The 19316-nt window shown below is 39.5% G+C and overlaps 1 protein-coding gene across 4 annotated transcripts in view; it reads right to left on the reverse strand.

The window, feature by feature from the left end:
* cdk17 (cyclin-dependent kinase 17) overlaps window positions 1–19316 on the reverse strand; it is a 98664-nt gene that overhangs the window by 37827 nt on the left and 41521 nt on the right. For all 4 annotated transcript variants that reach the window (XM_012958405.3, XM_012958403.3, NM_001100269.1 and 1 more), the window contains 1 exon segment: window positions 9228–9378. In XM_012958405.3, coding sequence (XP_012813859.1) covers window positions 9228–9345 — 118 coding nt within the window. In that variant the 5' untranslated portion in view covers window positions 9346–9378.

Genomic DNA, 19316 nt, shown 5'->3' on the forward strand with positions numbered 1-19316 from the left:
ACAAGAACAGAGGATTTGTGCCACTGATATAAAGGCAGCTGACAACAAAAGTGGGGCAGGGAAAGTGCAAACAACTTTGCTGGTGCTGGTCTTTGATATTATCTGATCTTAATAATATTTATATTGTATTGCCTTTTAATTTAAATGACTTTTTTGCTTGCTAATTTCGAACAGTAATACACAAAAAAAATCATTTTTTAGATCTAATTTCACAACATAAAATATTTAAGTATGTGGACCCAATGGGTGGTTTATGTTTAAGGTCATATTAAATTGATATTACTGACACATTACTACTCAATAAATTACAGAGTTGTGTTGCTTTTCTTCGTGAATTCAAAACTCTGGGTGAAATCATGTGCAATACACCACAGTGAGAAGTCACAAGTTAACCAATTTGAAACCAATAATGTCTATTATTAGAGTAGTGTGAATAGTTTCAAGGAGGTCAGCCCTGTGTCCGGATGAAACTATTTTACTGTCTGAGCACGCAACTAGAAATATCCACACATAAAACCGAAAAAGGCAGTAAGCATTAATGCATGTCACCCAAAGAAAGGCTATTTTGTAAACTGGTAAGTAAGTACTACCATTACCCATCTGCACAGTGTAAAGACCTGAACTGCAACAGATATTTGTTTTTCCTTCCTGCATTTGTTCTATTTGTTAATTCTCCTGCTGTAATAACACTCCTAAGAGACCCAATAAATACTGTAAAAAGAAAAGGTTTGCTTAATTATGTGCAACAGCAGGAAGGACTACAGGTCAGGAACAGAAAGAAAACTAATAAGTAACATATTACCATGCTACGAACAGCTTATATATATATTAATAAACTGTTTGCATTGAATACAAAGAAGCCATCAGTTTGTACTGGACTGCAACAAAGTGCATTCTTTCCTAAATAATTCAAAAACTACAAAAAATAAAAAAGAAGACAACCCAACTACTTGGGTTTAACTTAACTTTACAATTATATGGGTAGCCTTTCATCGCAATATGACATGCGACAAGAGAACAAGGCTAAACTGAAAATAAATAAATAAACCATATGCTGTTAAATATAATTTCCAATAGTTTGGGAAGATTCCAAAACATGACTAGTTCAGAATTAATTCAGCTAACCTTACTGATATATTATGTTTCAAGACTTTTTTTTGGCATTAGCACAAAAGCTATTTTCACCGTCAAACAACAAATTCCTTACCTCATTCACCGGTTTCATGTTGTAGCACCAGGTGATCAAACTGGATTATAACCCATTTACAGGAAGACACAAGCCCTTTGGCAATTTTTCAATTTTGATACAAACAGCCATAATCTCACATCAAAAGCATACTTTTGGGGTTGATTATGGTACTGATGCCCCCCTTAATTCCTGCACTTATGTCTCTCCTCTTCTTGGAGAAGGGAAGCTCCTGGCTAGTGCAGAATGTGCAGCTTATTTAATAATTAAGCTTTCAATCCTTATTCAAGACATGTTATTGCCTTTTCTACTTAATAGGATGATACTCCCCACAGTGTGACATTGCCTAAGAGATACTACCTAACTGAAAAAGTGAGAACTGTTTGGGATGTTGTGCTTCCTCAATGAAACAATCCAACACTGTACACTAAATATACATACAAGTGGTTTAATTACTAAACAAAAAAGGATCAGGATTTGATTTATGACATGCTGTTATTGAAACTTTTAAAAACAAAATTCTGTACAGCCTAATGTAAAATATAAGGATATTAGAAGTCACACACTTCCATGACCTGTATAAAAGCACTTGCCCATGGGCCTTTATATGGTCATGGGACTCCTCAATGACTTATATTTTACAATAGGGATACATTATTCCCTATATATAGGGAGGGTTTATGTTCCAGTTATTGTTCTTTAAAGAGACAGTAAAGCATACCTTCAATGCTTATATGCATTTCTTAATATTATATCCTTATAAAGGGTGCTTAATGTTGTCATCAGTTATAATTAGAGTTCCTTAGGCCTTTACATGGCAAAAGTGACTCCCCAGTGACTTATAATATCTATAAAGGTGGTAAATTATTTACCATAGACATACAGGTAGGGTCTGCATCTGGAATTTGGTCTAAAACATGCTGATGTACTCTTTGGGAAAGTTTGGAGGAATGTATATACAGGGCTTATTACAGCTTTTAGATTACAACCATATTTTTTGGTGTATGCACACACCAATGGTTCCGATAATTTTTGTACCATGCTGATCGGTTGTTTAGTCAATTGGACAGGTTAAAAAATTTTGGTCAGATAACTATAAAATCTGCGCATGTATTGTGTATCTGATGATATCCTTGAGGGTCCTACAATGCATTTTCAGGAATGTATGATTGGTATCTGCCAATTATTTCATGTTCAGAAAATCCTCCGATTTGTTATTTTAGGGCTTTATCCTACAATTTCAGTCTGAATGTTTGTTTTTGCATTTAAAGTGTATAGCTGTAAAAAAAAAAAAAAAAAGGTTTAATTTCTGTTGTCAGTATCTCTTTAATGCCCTATATATAATGATAATGGGTGATAGCAGAGGATCTCTTTTTGTTGTCTATATGTATTTTGTGGTCACAACCTCATTGCACCCATGCCTAAAGGTGCCCATACACCTTCAGATCCACTCGCTTAGCAACATCGCCAAGCTACGGGTGGGCGATATCAGGGAAAATCCAGGCTAATTCAGCCGTTGCGACCCCTGATCCGACAAAATTTTTTAACCTGATTTCAGGCCAGATATTGGTCGGGCAGGCCTGTCGTTAGTGCCCCTACATGGGCCAATTAGCTGCCGAATTGGTCTAATGCTTTTTTTTAATGCTATTTCATCTAAAACTCTCCACCTCTCCTGTATTATATTTCTCCCTATTTTGCAATCCTCAATCTTTGTACCTCCTGACTCAAAAATTTGCAACAGTTTGTGGCAGGCACAATTACTTTGGAAATCTGGAAAACAATGTTGCATTGTTGGTGAAAACATGGTGGCTTGTTCTGAATTGTTGCACTTTTTATTCTTTATGTAAATAAGCCAGTTGCTCTTAATAGTCTATTTACTTCAACATAAAGAGCAAAATAAAAGTTCTGCTCCACAAAGGACCCATATGCTTTCTCAGAATACTCTCAGTATTGTGTCCATTGTTCAATTCCAAGACTTGAGCATCTGCATTTATATGCCCAATATTATTTTCCTGGGAGATAACATGGGCCTGCAAATAGAGCAGAATGACAAGTCACAAGGAACATGGTGAACAAAGACAAATGTCTTGTCACCTATTTTTAAGTGTTGGGAGGTATAAATATGCATGTTTTTTGTGGTTTTTACAAGATGACAGGATTTACAAACTGATATGGATAGTGCAAGTGCTATTTTTCGATTAACTGAAGTTAAACCATAGGGCATTCCTTTAGGTGGCCATACACTGTAAGGTCCTCTCATTTGGCAAGGTTGCTAAGTAAGTGGATCTTCTCCCGATATGCCCACCTATGGGTGAGCGTTATCGGGCTAATTTGATTGTTCCAAATGATCGATGAGCTGATGCAGTCTCTGATCTGATGGAAAAATCAAACCTGCTTGACTGAGATCTAGCCAACTTCAGAACAGATGTCAGTTGGGGGCCCTTCGGCGGTGACCATACAAGGGAAGATAAGATACCGAATCGGTCTAGAGGACCGATATTGACAGCTGAAATTGTCCTGTGTATGGCCACCTTTACAAACTGCAGAATTAATGAAAACTTAAACAGGCAATATGCCCCAATAGCAAACTACCCCCTTTTTAATTGGGGGTAAAAATGTACTTTATAATTACAAAGCACTGATAGGATAAGAATAGCTTATTTAAAAAAAGTTTTCTATAAACTTTCCCTCCCATTCAACAGCTGCAGGTTGGCTCAGGCTTACATATAAGGAGGAGTTTATTATATAGGTGTAGGGAAGGGTAATTTGAATTGCACGATTGCTCTGAAAAGCTAGAAAGGTAGAAAAAAGGAACATGTTTTTACAGTGTGCTGCAAGAAATAACAGAACAATAGGAATTTAATAAGAACAATATGTAAATTATCTTAATCACAACCCCCCTATTGAACTCATACTGTACATACTGTATATATTGTTCTCACAAGGTGCACATGATAATTATTTTCGATAAATAACCAAACAAGGTATTTACTACAAGTCCTTACACCTATTTTTGTTTAACTGTTCTTGTAACTGGGAGAATGAGTGGTAGCAACATTGAAGGTCTGACACAGTGCACAGCCTGCCACATGTATGCAGTTGTGGAACAACAGTTCCAAAGTGCATACCTCTGTTGTGGATGTGAGCGAATTGCCACTTTAGAGGCTCGCATTAGAGCCCTAGAGGAACACGTTGCAACACTGCGTTCAATCAACAATCTTGAGAGGGGTCTCTTGCTAACTGAACAAGAACTAGTGGGGTCAGATAGTATGGGGGGAGGGGAGCAAGGAAAGGATGATAGGGCAGTAAGCTGGGTGACAGTTAGAAAATCTAGTGTGGGGAAAAGGAAAAGGGAGGCTGCTCCAGGGTTTGCGCATCCCAACAGATTTGCCAGATTGTGTGAAGAAGATGGGAGTGTGAACTCTGGATTGGCGGTTCTAGGTGAGGCTGATCTCTCTAACAGCCAGAAGACCAGTTTCACTAGTAGTGGTGGGGAGGAGAGCAGAGCTAGGCCTAAACAGATGGTGGTTATAGGGGATTCGATCATTAGGAAAGTGGACAGGGTAATCTGTCAAGCGGATCGCTTCAACCGGACAGTTTGCTGTCTTCCTGGTGCCAGGGGTGGGAACTTTATTATCACGGGGGGGTAAGTTGGTTGATGAGAACGGGGAAAGCTGAAATTTTGAACTCTTATTTTTCATCTGTCTATACATCTGAGGAGCCAGATAATGAAGGCTTCCGTTGTAATATGCCCAGTTCTAGTAATTTAGCTACTGACGCATGGATCACTCGGGAGGAAATTCAAAAGAGACTTGAACATGTAAAGGTAAACAAAGGTCCAGGGCCGGATGGGATTCATCCCAGGGTATTAAATGAGCTGAGCGCTGTGATTGCCAAGCCTCTTCACTTAATTTTTCAGGATTCATTGAGGTCTGGCATGGTGCCGAGAGACTGGCGGATTGCTAATGTGGTGCCTTTATTTAAAAAGGGATCCCGTTCTCAGCCTGAAAACTATAGGCCTGTTAGTCTGACATCAGTAGTAGGAAAACTTTTGGAAGGGGTAATAAGGGATAGGGTACTTGAATACATTGCAGTTCACAATACTATTAGTTTGTGCCAGCATGGTTTTATGCGTAACAGATCTTGCCAGACTAATTTAGTTGCCTTTTATGAGGAGGTGAGTAGGAACCTTGATGCTGGAATGGCAGTTGATGTCATCTACTTGGACTTTGCTAAAGCGTTTGATACAGTACCTCACAGAAGGTTAATGATCAAATTAAGGAATATTGGCCTAGAACATAATATTTGTAATTGGATAGAGAACTGGCTGAAGGATAGAGTACAAAGAGTGGTTGTAAATGGAACATTTTCTAATTGGACCAGTGTGGTTAGTGGAGTACCGCAGGGGTCAGTCCTTGGTCCTTTGCTTTTTAACTTGTTTATTAATGACCTGGAGGTGGGCATAGACAGTACTGTTTCTATTTTTGCTGATGACACTAAATTGTGCAAAACTATAAGTTCCATGCAGGATGCTGCTGCTTTGCAGAGCGATTTGACAAAATTAGAAAACTGGGCAGCAAACTGGAAAATGAGGTTCAATGTTGATAAGTGCAAAGTTATGCACTTTGGTAGAAATAATATAAACGCAAACTATCTACTGAATGGTAGTGTGTTGGGGGTATCCTTAATGGAGAAGGATCTAGGGGTTTTTGTTGATAACAAGTTGTCTAATTCCAGGCAGTGTCATTCTGTGGCTACTAAAGCAAATAAAGTGCTGTCTTGTATAAAAAAGGGCATTGACTCAAGGGATGAGAACATAGTTTTGCCCCTTTATATGTCCCTGGTAAGGCCTCACCTTGAGTATGCAGTGCAGTTTTGGGCTCCAGTCCTTAAGAGGGATATTAATGAGCTGGAGAAAGTGCAGAGACGTGCAACTAAACTGGTTAAGGGGATGGAAGATTTAAACTATGAGGTTAGACTGTCGAGGTTGAGGTTGTTTTCTCTGGAAAAGAGGCGCTTGCGAGGGGACATGATTACTCTGTACAAGTACATTAGAGGGGATTATAGGCAGTTGGGGGATGTTCTTTTTTCCCATAAAAACAATCAACGCACCAGAGGTCACCCCTTTAGATTAGAGGAACGGAGCTTCCATTTGAAGCAGCGTAGGGGGTTTTTCACGGTGAGGGCAGTGAGGTTGTGGAATGCCCTTCCTAGTGATGTGGTAATGGCAGATTCTGTTAATGCCTTTAAGAGGGGCCTGGATGAGTTCTTGATCAATCAGAATATCCAAGGCTATTGTGATACTAATATCTACAGTTAGTACTAGTGGTTGTATTTATAGTTTATATATGTGAGTGTATAGATTGGTAGGTGTGGGTTAGGTGTGCTGGGTTTACTTGGATGGGTTGAACTTGATGGACACTGGTCTTTTTTCAACCCTATGTAACTATGTAACTATCTTAACTATAAGAAATTGTATAGCAATAATGTACAAAAGTAAAAAAATATGAAAAGGGGACTCAAGAAAAAGATAGGGCTGGTAGAAGCGCAGCATGCCAGATAAAAAGTTGGATTCAGTTAAAAAGGACACATTTGTTTTATCCTTCACATGACACAGATTCCAAATGCTGCTTGTCTTGAGAATGATTTGCTGTGGTATTTGGCAGCCAAAGACCTTACAACATACAATACACTATGAACGTCAGCTTGTCAAAAGGAACAGCAGCTATGTGGTACAGCAGGAAAAATATTCAATGCCATTATATCATTTGAATGGTAAACTTTGCCAAGCTGGGATTCCTTTAGACCTTCAGTGGGATTTAATGTTTAAAGTTTTAATGAATTTTCTCATGCAATGAATAGCTTAAGCCTGTTAAAGCTTATTTTAAGTTTTTGTATCTTTGGTTTCACAATGCAACATTATCATGGCCACATATTTTATTATTTTACCTTACAAAAATAATTTCCAGAACATTATCCTAAAGTTGTTCAACACACCTTCAATGAGCAGGACCAAATGTACTTTTTGCATATTGTTTTAATCATGAAAATCTGTTTTTTTTTTTTCTTCAGGTACACAGGGCAGCAGGGGAGAGTGAAGGTACTCCATGTTTGGTCCTTGCAAGGAAGACAATCCCCCTTCATAATGAACTTCTGTTGGAGCAGACACACTAAACAGATTTTGCTACAGAATCTTCCCACAGCTTTTTCAAAAAGAAACTTTTTGGAAACCTTTTATAACATATGGCTAGAACACGCACAGCACAAATTTTCACTCTATTGGTGAAAGTAACCCACCTACTTAACTGTGTCTCCAACACAAACTACTAAAACTTGAATGTAACTATATTTTGTATTTATTTTTTTCTGTATTGACCCTTGTTTGTTAACATACTCTTCTACTGTATAGTGCTGCATGTACTAGTAGGGAAATAAAAATACACATACATATTCAATTACAGCAGAAGCTGATGTTTTCAGAAATCACAGCTTATCATTTCTGGGCACACAGCACTTTTCTATTTAGATAACAGGTCATATTTTATTAGACAATCAAAAATGTCACTATGTTTTAAATATGCTATCATTTCAAATACGTCATATTTCTAGCAACAATCATTGATGGTAGAGCTGCTCTATAGCAAGACAGTGAAGGATCTATGTTTTGGCTGCCATCTCACAAACATTTGAAAGGAAAAAAAAAAGGTACAATCACTCAGGGTGCCAAAATGATTGTTATTGCTTACCGTATACCCTGGGCTGGGGCTCCTGTAAGGAGAAAACCGCACCAACCCAGGGTAGCTGTGAGAGAGCGTTCCTCTTACCTTTCCTTCTCCTTTAAAAAACCTGACTTTACCCTCTATGAGGAGATATGGAAGCTTTCAAGACATTCTCATAGACGCTAGTGGCAGCCAATGTTAAGAATTTTGTTGTCATAGTTAAAGTGAAACTATACCCCAGAATAAATAATTAACCAACAGATAGTTTATATCATGTTACATTGTAATCTCGCCAAACGGGAATATATCAATCAGTAAACATTGCCCTTTCCCTTAACCTACCATTTAATGTTGGGCTGTATGCTCCCTCAAAGATCACATAACCAGAAATAATGCAGCTCTAACTGTAACAGGAAGAAGTGTAGAAGCAAAAGACAGCACTCCGTCCATTAATTGGCAGATGTGACCTAGCAAGTATGTGCCTTGGCTTGTTTGTGTGCACTGTAAATCCTATGATCCCAGGAGGCTGCCCTTAATTCTTAAAATGGCAATTTTCTATTTAGGATTACCCAGTGGCACATACTACTAAAGAAGTAAATTTGAAATATATGAAAATGGTTTATTTAGATGAACCAGGGTTTTACATTTAAGTTTGTTTATGCAATATACTTTTATAGATACCTACATTGTTTGGGGGAATAGTGTTCCTTAAAGCAACAAAAAAGTTAAAGATTACCCCATCTGCCAAATACACATTATATAGACAGCCTCAGGTTTTGTGCCAGAGCTGCAAGTTTTAAGGCTACAGGTTTACACTTGCAGCAGTTTTATCTGGTAGGTCAACTACATACATAAAAAAAGGTGAAGGAAGGTGGCAAGGGGTACAGCACCTTAGATGTAATAGTCTCTGTGTATCTAATATGGGAATATGTACATGGATCACTGTATATTAAATGGCTGGTGTGCAGATCTGTGTGTTCAGAAGCAGTTTCCCTTAAAAATATTTATCAGTGATGACAATAATAAATTAAAAAATCCTACTCTTAATATTTGGCAAAAACAAAATAAAAAAAAAAATAAATGTATACCACTATTTAAAGCTACTTATTAACTATGTTTGTTTTGCCATAAATGTGTGCTGCCACAAGCACTGGCACAGCAAATATTAAAGAGCTGTGTTTGAATGCTATCAATATTGTGCTTTGGAACATAGATTCTATGATCAACAGCATTTAAAGGATTAAAACAATACTTGGAGTTGTGACATGCAGGCTTTTGATCTCACACTTGGATTTATAACATTGCAAAAGCCTAGCTCTTACCGTTATCTTTACTGCTATTTTCTTCAATGGTCATTTGTTCTGCCAGCTCTGAGAGCGATTCGTCAATTGTCTGGCTGCCTCTCAATGTGAGTGAAAGCCTTCGCTTGAATTTTTTCATATTTGAGATATATGATATTCAGTGTAAAGGTGTCTGCAAGAGATCAAACGAAAAATATTAATAACAGACAAAAAGTCAAGAACAACTTACTTATTACTACTTTTCGTTTTAAACCAGCACTGCCTGACATACAATAAAGTACATGCTGCAATACTTAATAAGGATACTGCAAATTGCCATGTGTTGCCATGAAAAATGTTTAGTTGTACACTCATGCATGCACACACAAGCTAAGATGGCAAGGCACACAGCTTATTGTGGACTGCAAAGAAAGTTGTGTGTATACACATATTACAGCACACTTGCTTACACTTCCGTTGATACATTTTTTTTTTAAGTTAATATCCTGCTATTTCCAGAGCAGCTCAAAGATGCTATATTCTGCACAGTTCTCTTCCCTATCTTATCGAAATGTTAAAGTTGCAGAGCTGCTGAGGAAAGTGCATGATATTAGCAGTGTAATTAAAAATTTGCAATCAGCTTTACCTGGAGAGCACAGAGAGCAGCTTAAGGGCAATGATAAATGGAGCATTATACCAGCCATGGGAAATCAACCTTTCCATGAGCAACAAAGCACCAAACATATATTTTTAACGGCAGCCAACGGGAATCCACACGGGAAAAACACTTTAGTTATGTAATTTGGCATGATTAGACAATGAAAGTGTTTTTTCAGCAGCATTCCTGTTGTCAGTAATAAAAAGGTAGGTTTGAGTGCTATGTCACCCACAGGGAAGTGTTATCTCCTGCAGCTGACAAAGCACCCCATGTGTTTTTGCCCTTAGACTTACTGTTTATTGCAGAAATGTAAGCACTGTGTTAAGGTTAAACCAGCCTTCCTCTGGTGTATTGGGTAAAACTATTAATATCATGAATATTAAACTGAATAGAAAATGTAAGTAAATTACAATAGTCCCTAAAAGAACACTAAGGAGCAGATTTATCAAAATGTGAGATTAGAGCTTAGATTAGATTTACCCACATTCTATTCATTCCTATGGGATTTTTAAATGTGTATTCATCAACTGGTGATATGCCCCTTAGTTAGTGAGTAGCACTTGCAATAGGGTACCACAAACTGTTTCTATAAATAGGTATGTCAGTATCACTATAAAAGTGCAGCTATCTAATAAGCACTTGCATAGCTCCCTCTAAATTGTGCATTTAAGAATGCAAACATAAGTAACACCACAAGGCATTTTTCAGTGCCCAGAATATTAATGCACATGCAATTCAGTATATGCTTGGACCCACCAGGCTGCACACAGGTTTGACAAAATAAGAGCAAAACAACATTTTTTTACATGGCCAACAAGAAATCATAGGGAATACTGTAAGTGAGCCTTCTAGCAAAAAAAGTCACAACTTGAAGGTAGGGGGCATATATGTCGCTTTCAAAGTTGCCTGACAAGGAAACTTTGGGCGAATTTGGAAAACCATAGGGACACATATGCAACCCCACTGGGAATTTACATCCTTGCCAGTGGGATGGCATTTCGAGAAGACTAGCCATCCGCGGTAGCGAAGATTTATCGCGGGCAACAAATCTTCCTGTCTGTCCCCTTCCTTAGTTAGGGCTCTGGTACACGGGGAGATTAGTCGCCCGCGGCAAAACTCCCTGCTCGCGGGCGACTAATCTCCCCGAGTTGCCTTCCCTCTGCCATCCCACCGGCGAACATGTAAGTCGCCGGCGGGATGGCAGACGCGGCGGCGCGATTTCGCGCAAATCGCCGAAAAAGACTCGCGAGTCTTTTTCGGCGATTTCCCGAAATCGCGCCGCCGCGTCTGCCATCCCGCCGGCGACTTACATGTTCGCCGGTGGGATGGCAGAGGGAAGGCAACTCGGGGAGATTAGTCGCCCGCGAGCAGGGAGTTTTGCCGCGGGCGACTAATCTCCCCGTGTACCAGAGCCCTAAAATTACAATTAGAAATAATCTTGATTAAAGTAACAGGCAAAAAGTATGTCCAGCACATTATTAAAGTATCTTAGTCATTGTACCCATTGTATACTACTTTTATTAATTCAGGGAATTGCTAGTATACTGTTTCCCCCATCATTAATATGACTCTTTTTGCTGCATGGAACAAACCAAAACCTTCTCCAACCAAATTTAGGACCACTAACTCCCAATGGGATGCTGGTAGATGTATTTCAAAGTAGCTGAAGGGTCAGAGGATGATCACTCCTGATATTTATCTTGAAATATAATTTCTTTATTTTATCATACAATTGTATACAATGTGTACTCTCCAGCAAACATCACATCACCAAGAACCCTCCTCTGAGTCAGAGGGCCCAGGGTAAATGCACTCAGTGGTTTTAGTCCATTGATACAATAACAATCTCTAAAACATTTTGGACACATTACCAAACAGAATTGAGGCTCTTATTTGCATTTTAATGTTTAAGCCCAGAGCTTAGAAGTAACATTACTTTTAGGAGTGGATCACCTTTAGGCAACTTAGTATGTTTTAGAATGTTCAATTCTTTTCAAAACTTTTCATTTTGTTCATATTTATCTTTAATAGTTTTTGATTTATTTGCCTTTCTCCTTCTGACTCTTTTTCAACTTTCAATTGGGGGTCACAGACCCCAGCAGTCACGAAACTATAGCTCTTTGAGGCTACAAGGTTATTGTTACACTCATATTTCTATTCAGACCCTCATATTTCTATTCAGACCGTCTCCTATTCATGTTTCAGTTCCTCATACAAACCGCTGCCTGGTTGCTACGTTGCTGTTAAAACTCCAAACCAGGGAGCTGCAAAACAAAAAGCTAAATAATTCTAAAATTACAAATAATAAAAAAATGAAGAATGCATGCAAACAGCAACATACTAAAGCTGGCCATACATACACCAATATTGTATAAAACAAGGTTTCGTACAATATTTGGTGTGTGTGTGTGTATGGCGGATTGTCGCGACAGCTGATATTGCAAAAGCTTTTGATATCGGTTGTCTCGTTGATTGGGCAGGACAAAAGATTTTGAACGCTGCGTTTAGGGCTGAATCGTCAGGTAGAGGTAGAATTCCTTTTGTTTCTACCTCCATATCTGACGATTCAGCCCTGAACGTCAGTGGAAACAATTTTTTCTGTGACCAATGGTTAAGAAATAAAGATCATCTTAATTTGATACCTGCCAAAAGTGCTGGGATTTGGCAGATGCCGATTTCAGGTTCCATACATCCCTAATTTTCACCTGGGCTCACTGCAACCCTACATTTTTCATGGGCACGTAAGCCCTATCTGGTAGGTTAAAAGACTTACATCTCCATTTTCACAACTGTGATTTTAAACACTAGATGTGTTGTTACTGAAATATTTATTACTGACATGATTGGCACCTTGTTCATTAGCAGGGGAAAATAGGGATATGTTTGCCACATTAGAAAGTCGTGGCAATTACAGACCTTTGTGCCTCATATTTACTAAGTAACTATATTTAATTTAGTACTGAAGGGATTTATATTTAAGCTGCTTAAGAGGAGCGGTAGCTTCAAAGCAGCGAGAGTATTAATAAAAGTTCCCTTGTGACTGTTTGGAATGTATTTTAAAAAGCAGTCATAAACAAGAGAGCAACAGCGGACATAAAACAAAACACTGAAAACCTTAAAATTGGGCTAGTGCCACACAGCCACCTGAATACCTGCTTTTAGAGCTTACCTCAGTGACATACAAGTTACTTTGGGACAGCATTTGGGAGGTCAGGAGTATGAAAAATTACGTGTTGGTTGCCATCTGTCTCTTTTAAATGAAACCACAGCCTACTAGTCTTTGTATGAGTCAAAAACAATCTGCTTCTCAACCAATACTGGCATAACTAGCCATTATATACCTATTAACCCCCTCTCTATTTCCCCTGGTTTACCCCATTTTGGACTTATTCTCCCGGTCTCCCGTTTGGGAAAAAATATTGCAGAGCCGCGTGCAACTCCCGATTTCTCATTCTTAGGATGTAACATCTCTGTTATTAAGCTGCAAACAAGACTGTCTGACTGTGGAACAATCAGATAACTTGACAAACTTTGAAAAACAGTCCGAATGTATGCAGTTTTCTGTGACTGGCACAAAAACAGATGGCCAAAGTGCATAGACCCAAATATTCAACTGCTAAAGAGGTGACAAACTTTTAGATCAGACCGAACTTGAAGTAGTCATTCTAGGGTACTGTTATGTTAAGGATTCCCACAGAACTGATTAGAGAGGTTGGAAACTGTGCAGCGGCCTGAGAGAAAAAATGAGTAGTTGTGCTCAATCAAAGACTAACTGCAATGATGCACAGGAAAAGACATACAAACCAAATGTCCCTTTTACAGGAACCTGTGTGGTCACAGCCCTATGCAAAATACATGTTAAAAATCTCGTGGTCTGCAGAGAGGTGACACAAAGGCAGACCACATAACTGGTCTTAAGCAGAATGCAACTGTATTTTTATAGTTCTCAGCTGGAATTCTGTTGTGAAACGAATACGGCAATAAAGATGATTAATGCAACAGGAACAGTTCTGCAAAGACACTATATGCCCGATGGCTTAATATAGCTCTAAAGGGGGTTTTACTGGCCCACCAAATAGATTTAATGACTATATCCTGGAGCTAGCATTCTGCATTGTATTTTCAACAAAGATTTCCTGTTAGCTGCAACGAGAATCTGCTAATTTCTGAATCTGCGGCTTTAAACGATTAACTTAACTAAGATATACATACTGAGCTGCTAAAACCCCTCTTTAGAATCCATAATGTGCATGATACAGAAAACAATTTGCATTTTGGCGCAAAATCCTATTTTTCCATGCATATTTAAAGTAGAAGGAAAATTACAATGACTGCCCCCCCCCCATTTCTGATCTGGCGTTTAAGGAGAGGGGCCATTAATAAACGTTTGGACAAAGCCTTTTGTTCTCCTTTATTCTTTTCTCTAAAGTACCTTTAAGGGTACCAACATTATATTGCAGAATCAGCATTTCAACCCAAAAATTGGTTTAGCACCACTTATTTGCCTTGTCTTTATCACTAATTATACTCTATACTGTACTACTGCAACTGCTGTATAGGGTCACAGATCCTGGCAATCAAGAAAAAGGACTGCATATAAGGCTTCAGATTTATTGATATTTTTATTTTTTTTTCTACTTTGATTAAAAATTAACATCAATTTTAATTCCAAGACTTACATCAGCAAATAAAAAAATAAATAATTATAAAAAACACAATAAAAAATAAAACTATTCCCAAACTGCCTTTTGTTCAACATTTACAACAAGTTTAAAGTGAATAACCCATGCAGATAGAAAATAAGCTGTAGACAGCATATAAAGCTTTTCAGGTACAAGGAAACTCTTTCTGATATTTTTTTTCCACATCAAGAATTTCTGGTGTAAATCAAGATAGAACTGCTAGAAATACATGCCAAACATGCACATGGAGTGGTTATCATGCTGAGGCAAGCAATAACCTTCTCCAAACCATTACCACAAAGTGGTAATAAAATATCTGTGGGGTTGTAGTGAATCTTGCTTTCGCTGTAGCAAGGGGGCCTCTAGACCAAAAGACAAAAGAAACAACTTCAGACTATTATTCTTCCTCCACCAAACTTTACATTTGGTATTAATCATTTAAGCAGGTGGTGCAAGATCGTGATGGTAAACTCATCACTTATTTCCACTTCTCCAGAGTCCACTGGTAGGGACCTTTACAGCATTATAATATATTTGATGCTTTGGCTTGTGTGGAGCTAGTATTTAATAAAAAATAAACATGCTCCTTAACAATGGTTCTTGTACTGACAATGTATATTAAATAGTGTCCAGATGGTTCTTGTACTGACAATTTATATTAAATAGTGTCCAGATGATTTTGACCACAGTGTACATAATTGCAGGGTATGCAAACAAAGTACTGCTTTGCTTCTGGTCTTACTGTAGTATAGGCCACAAAAGACTATAAACAGATCAGAAGAATAATGCTCAGTTTATGCTCAGAGTCCTCGGTCTATATGGATGCTTTTTTTGTGTGTGAAGATAATGGCCTTGTGGTCATTATACAAAGTCAATGGATGAGTTTAATGTGAATTCGGAACCACTTAGGCTTTTGTCAAGAATGAATTTTAGTGTATGAAGCTAAAGAGGTCAAGATAAACGCATAAGTGTAATCTTTATTCTTATTCAATTAATATTGTAGATTTATTCATATGTGCTTGTGTGGGGGGATGGGGAAGAGAAGCTGTTGGGTCCCCTGTGAAAGTGCCAGCAGAAGCTCTCTGGATGCAAATTGTTACATTCATGCTGTCTTTATGAAAGAGAGGGGGCGTTTATTTGTTGAAGTGCCAGAAGATCCTTAGTGGGTGGAAATCTTTGCATTCATGCTGCCTCTGTGGGGGAAGTGGAGGGGGAGTCTTGTTAAGGTGACTGAAGATCCTCACTGTGTGGAATGCCTTGCATTTCTGCTTCCTTATGTTGCACTGACAATGGTATTTTACTACAGTGTGGTAAGAAATGTTCTTTCAAATAAAACACTCTCATTGCTGTAGTTTACTGTCACAGATATCAGGCTGATCAACACCATGAACAGCAATTTATACCTTGTAAAATATATCCTTGTAAGCACTGTATATTAATATCACTTGTGTCAGATAAATGTCTGACACTTGTGTATTACAAAACATATTCTTGACAGTGATTTTATGTCACCCAGGAATCTGTGGTCTGGAGCGTAAAGCCTTAAACCTTTTTCTATGTATCATTATACTTGGTATACTTGTACTTACACCTACAAAATACATATGTACACAAAATAATGGAAATAACCCATAAAGACCCTTGAGGTGTACTGTTTTTGCCAGCATTAAATATCGTCAGTCAGTTTTAATGGATTTTTGTATCTGTTAACTACAGCACTTGGTTATTCATGGGTGACTGTCTCTTGCCCAGAACTGTGTAAAAACAATATAAAGCCTCAAAACCCAGTACGGATGCTCGAGACCTGCGGTTTTCGGGATAAGGGGTCTTTCAATAATTTAGATTGTTGTACCTTAAGTCTGCTAAAATCATTTAAACATTAAATAAACCCAATAGGACTGGTTTGCCTTCAATAATGATTAATTATATCTTATTTAGAAACAAGTAACAGGTATTGTTTTATTACACCAAAAAAAGTAAATGGTTTGTGGAAGTGGATTGCACAGCCACCCCAGCACACAATCAAACCTCCCAGGGACCATTTAACAACTAATTGCAAATGCTGACAAACTCCTAGAACAAACACCCTGCCAGGTTCCCACAGGAAGTATGAGGCAGGCAGAGTATGGCACATACAGAGTAGGGCAGGGATCCCCAGGGCCGCCATCAGAAATCACGGGGCCCCTCACAACAAAATTTTCTGGGGGACCCCTCCTCCCACGCCCCCAATGGCCACGCCCCCAGTGACCCCTCCCATCAATACAAAGGACACACAGACTTTGGTAGCCAGGGCCCCCCTAAAACATTTGTGGCCAGGGGTTACATTTTGCATTGGTGCCAGAACAGGTGCCCCTTAAAACATTGCTGGCAGCCCAGGGCCCCCTAAAACATTGGTGGCCCTCCCCCAAATACTATGGCCCGCTTCCGCTGCTTCCTCCCGCTCCCCCGCAAGTATCCTCCGGCTCCCCCCTAGTATCCTCCTGCTTCCTCCCTGGCCCCCCAAGCATCCTCCAGCTCCCCCCCCCAAGCATCCTCTAGTCCCCTGTCCCAGCATTATCCTGCCCCCACCAAAGCAGCCTTCAGCTCCCCCCAGCATCCTCCAGTCCCCCCCCAAGCGTCCTCCTGCTTCCCCCAGGGCCCCCCCAGAAGCATCCTTCAGCTCCCCCCAGCATCCTCCAGGGCCCCCCAAAGCATCCTCAAGTGCCCCCCCAGATTCCTCCTGCTTCCCCCAGGGCCCCCCCAAGCATCCTCCAGGGCCCCCGAAGCATCCTCAAGTTCCTCTCCCCTGCGTGCTCCGACTTCAGTGACATACTCAGCTATGTCCTGCTGCTACCCGCTCCATCTGTGCTAATATAAGGTTGCGCCCTGTACGTGTGAGGTCACTACGCACAGGGCGCAACCTTATATTAAGCGCTGATGTAGCAGGGAACACCAGGACATAACGGAGGACGCCAGCAGTGAGAGGGCCCGGAATTGATTAAAAGTTAAAAACGTCCGGGCCTGGGATGACTGTACCCCCTGTGCCCCCCTGATGGCAGCCCTGGGGATCCCCATCAAAGGGAGTGGTAAGCAACATGCTGCTGACTAACCCCTGATTGGGTATGACTGATGTATGCAGAGTATGATATAAACAGGCAGCATAGGGCAGGCACAGTATGGCACACACAGACAGCACAGGGCAGAAGACAGGAAAATCTATCATGTCTATATTAGTAATGGATCATGATCACTCAAAGATGAACAGTGTGTGTTGCTGTGCACACACAATGACACAATGCCAGCACTGCTCCTACAGTCTGTCTAAGGTGTGAGCAATGTAGTATGTATATGAGATCTTACAGGTGTGAACAATGCAGAGCTTTATAGGTATAAACAGTACACAGCCTTACAGGTGTGAATAGTGCATGTGACTTACAAGGTGCGATCAATATAGGGGCTTACAGGTGTAAACAATGAAGGGGCTTACAGCCTGAATCTAAGGTGTAAATAATGCAGGGGGGAGGCAGTTAACCTCAATACTGATAGCATTTAAAGCTTACACAAAGTCACACCAGCCATTCAGCCACAGACAAAAACCATGGGTTAACAAAGAATTGTAGACCTTTCTGGGCAGCTATAGGATTTCAGTACTGATACCAGCAAAAAAAATAATGTTACAGTAACACTTAAGGTACCGAAATTTGTCTAAAGAAAAGCGATGCAATGACTTTTCTTTATGCTCATTCCCCTGTCGCTAAAGAGTAGTTTATTAGGAATAAAGCGGATAATAAGAAGCATGCACTCATGGTGCTGTCATTTGTTTTTTCCCCCCAGGAAATACAAAGGCTGCATGACTTTTCAGGAAACGCACAGAACTTCCAAAGAAGGGCATAGAATAGCATTTCCTGCTTAGTGGACAGCAGGGATAAAAATGCACTCATATCTTCATATTATTCCAGGCACAGCAAACTGAAGAATTTTAGCACAAATATGTATAGCAGGCAGTTTTTTCCTTAATTTTTTTTTTTATTCATTCTGCTGGTTCACCCTAAACCAGGGGGCTCAAACACAATTTACCTGGGGGCCGCAGGAGGCAAAGTCAGGATGAGGCTGGGCCGCATAAGGGATTTTCACAAAAAATTGGCTTTCAGTTATTATGGGAAGACGTTCTGTGTGCACAATTAGTTCCTCAGCAGCTCCCGCCCGCCGTGCCTTGCATTATCCCTTGAATCGCAATAAAAGCGACCCATTCATTGCTTTTGAGAAGGCGTTGGTGCGGGCCACAAAATATTGTACCGAGGGCCGCGAGTTTGAGACCCCTGCACTAAACAGTTCTACAACATCAACATTTTTCACATTTAATTTGTTACTATCATAACAAAATTATTATTCAAGAACATTTGTTTGGATGTCTCTGTAAACGTGCACATACATGATTATGATAATTATTTTAGACCAAAAATGAGACCACCTGCATTACTAAACCATGCTCAAAATCACTAGCGACTTATGTTGTAAGAAGGGCAACTAAAAAAAACTAAATTTTTAAAAAAACAAATCTATGTAAACATTGAAAACAGGTTTGAAATAGTTCATTATGCTCGGCAAACAACAAAAAAGAAAAACAAAAATATTCCCCCAGGACAAAAATTGCTCAGTGGGGTTGGTGGCACCATGACAGACAGCTGTCACACCTTGTCTTTCAATCTTCTGATTCACTACTGGCAACAATCACTGACCAGAAGTGTGCTTGATAGCTTCATGGTGCCCACCTAGGTGCACAAGTGTGCCCTGGGGGAGTTTCATTGCTAT

Source organism: Xenopus tropicalis, chromosome 3 (assembly GCF_000004195.4).
Source record: "Xenopus tropicalis strain Nigerian chromosome 3, UCB_Xtro_10.0, whole genome shotgun sequence".
Taxonomy (NCBI): domain Eukaryota; kingdom Metazoa; phylum Chordata; class Amphibia; order Anura; family Pipidae; genus Xenopus; species Xenopus tropicalis.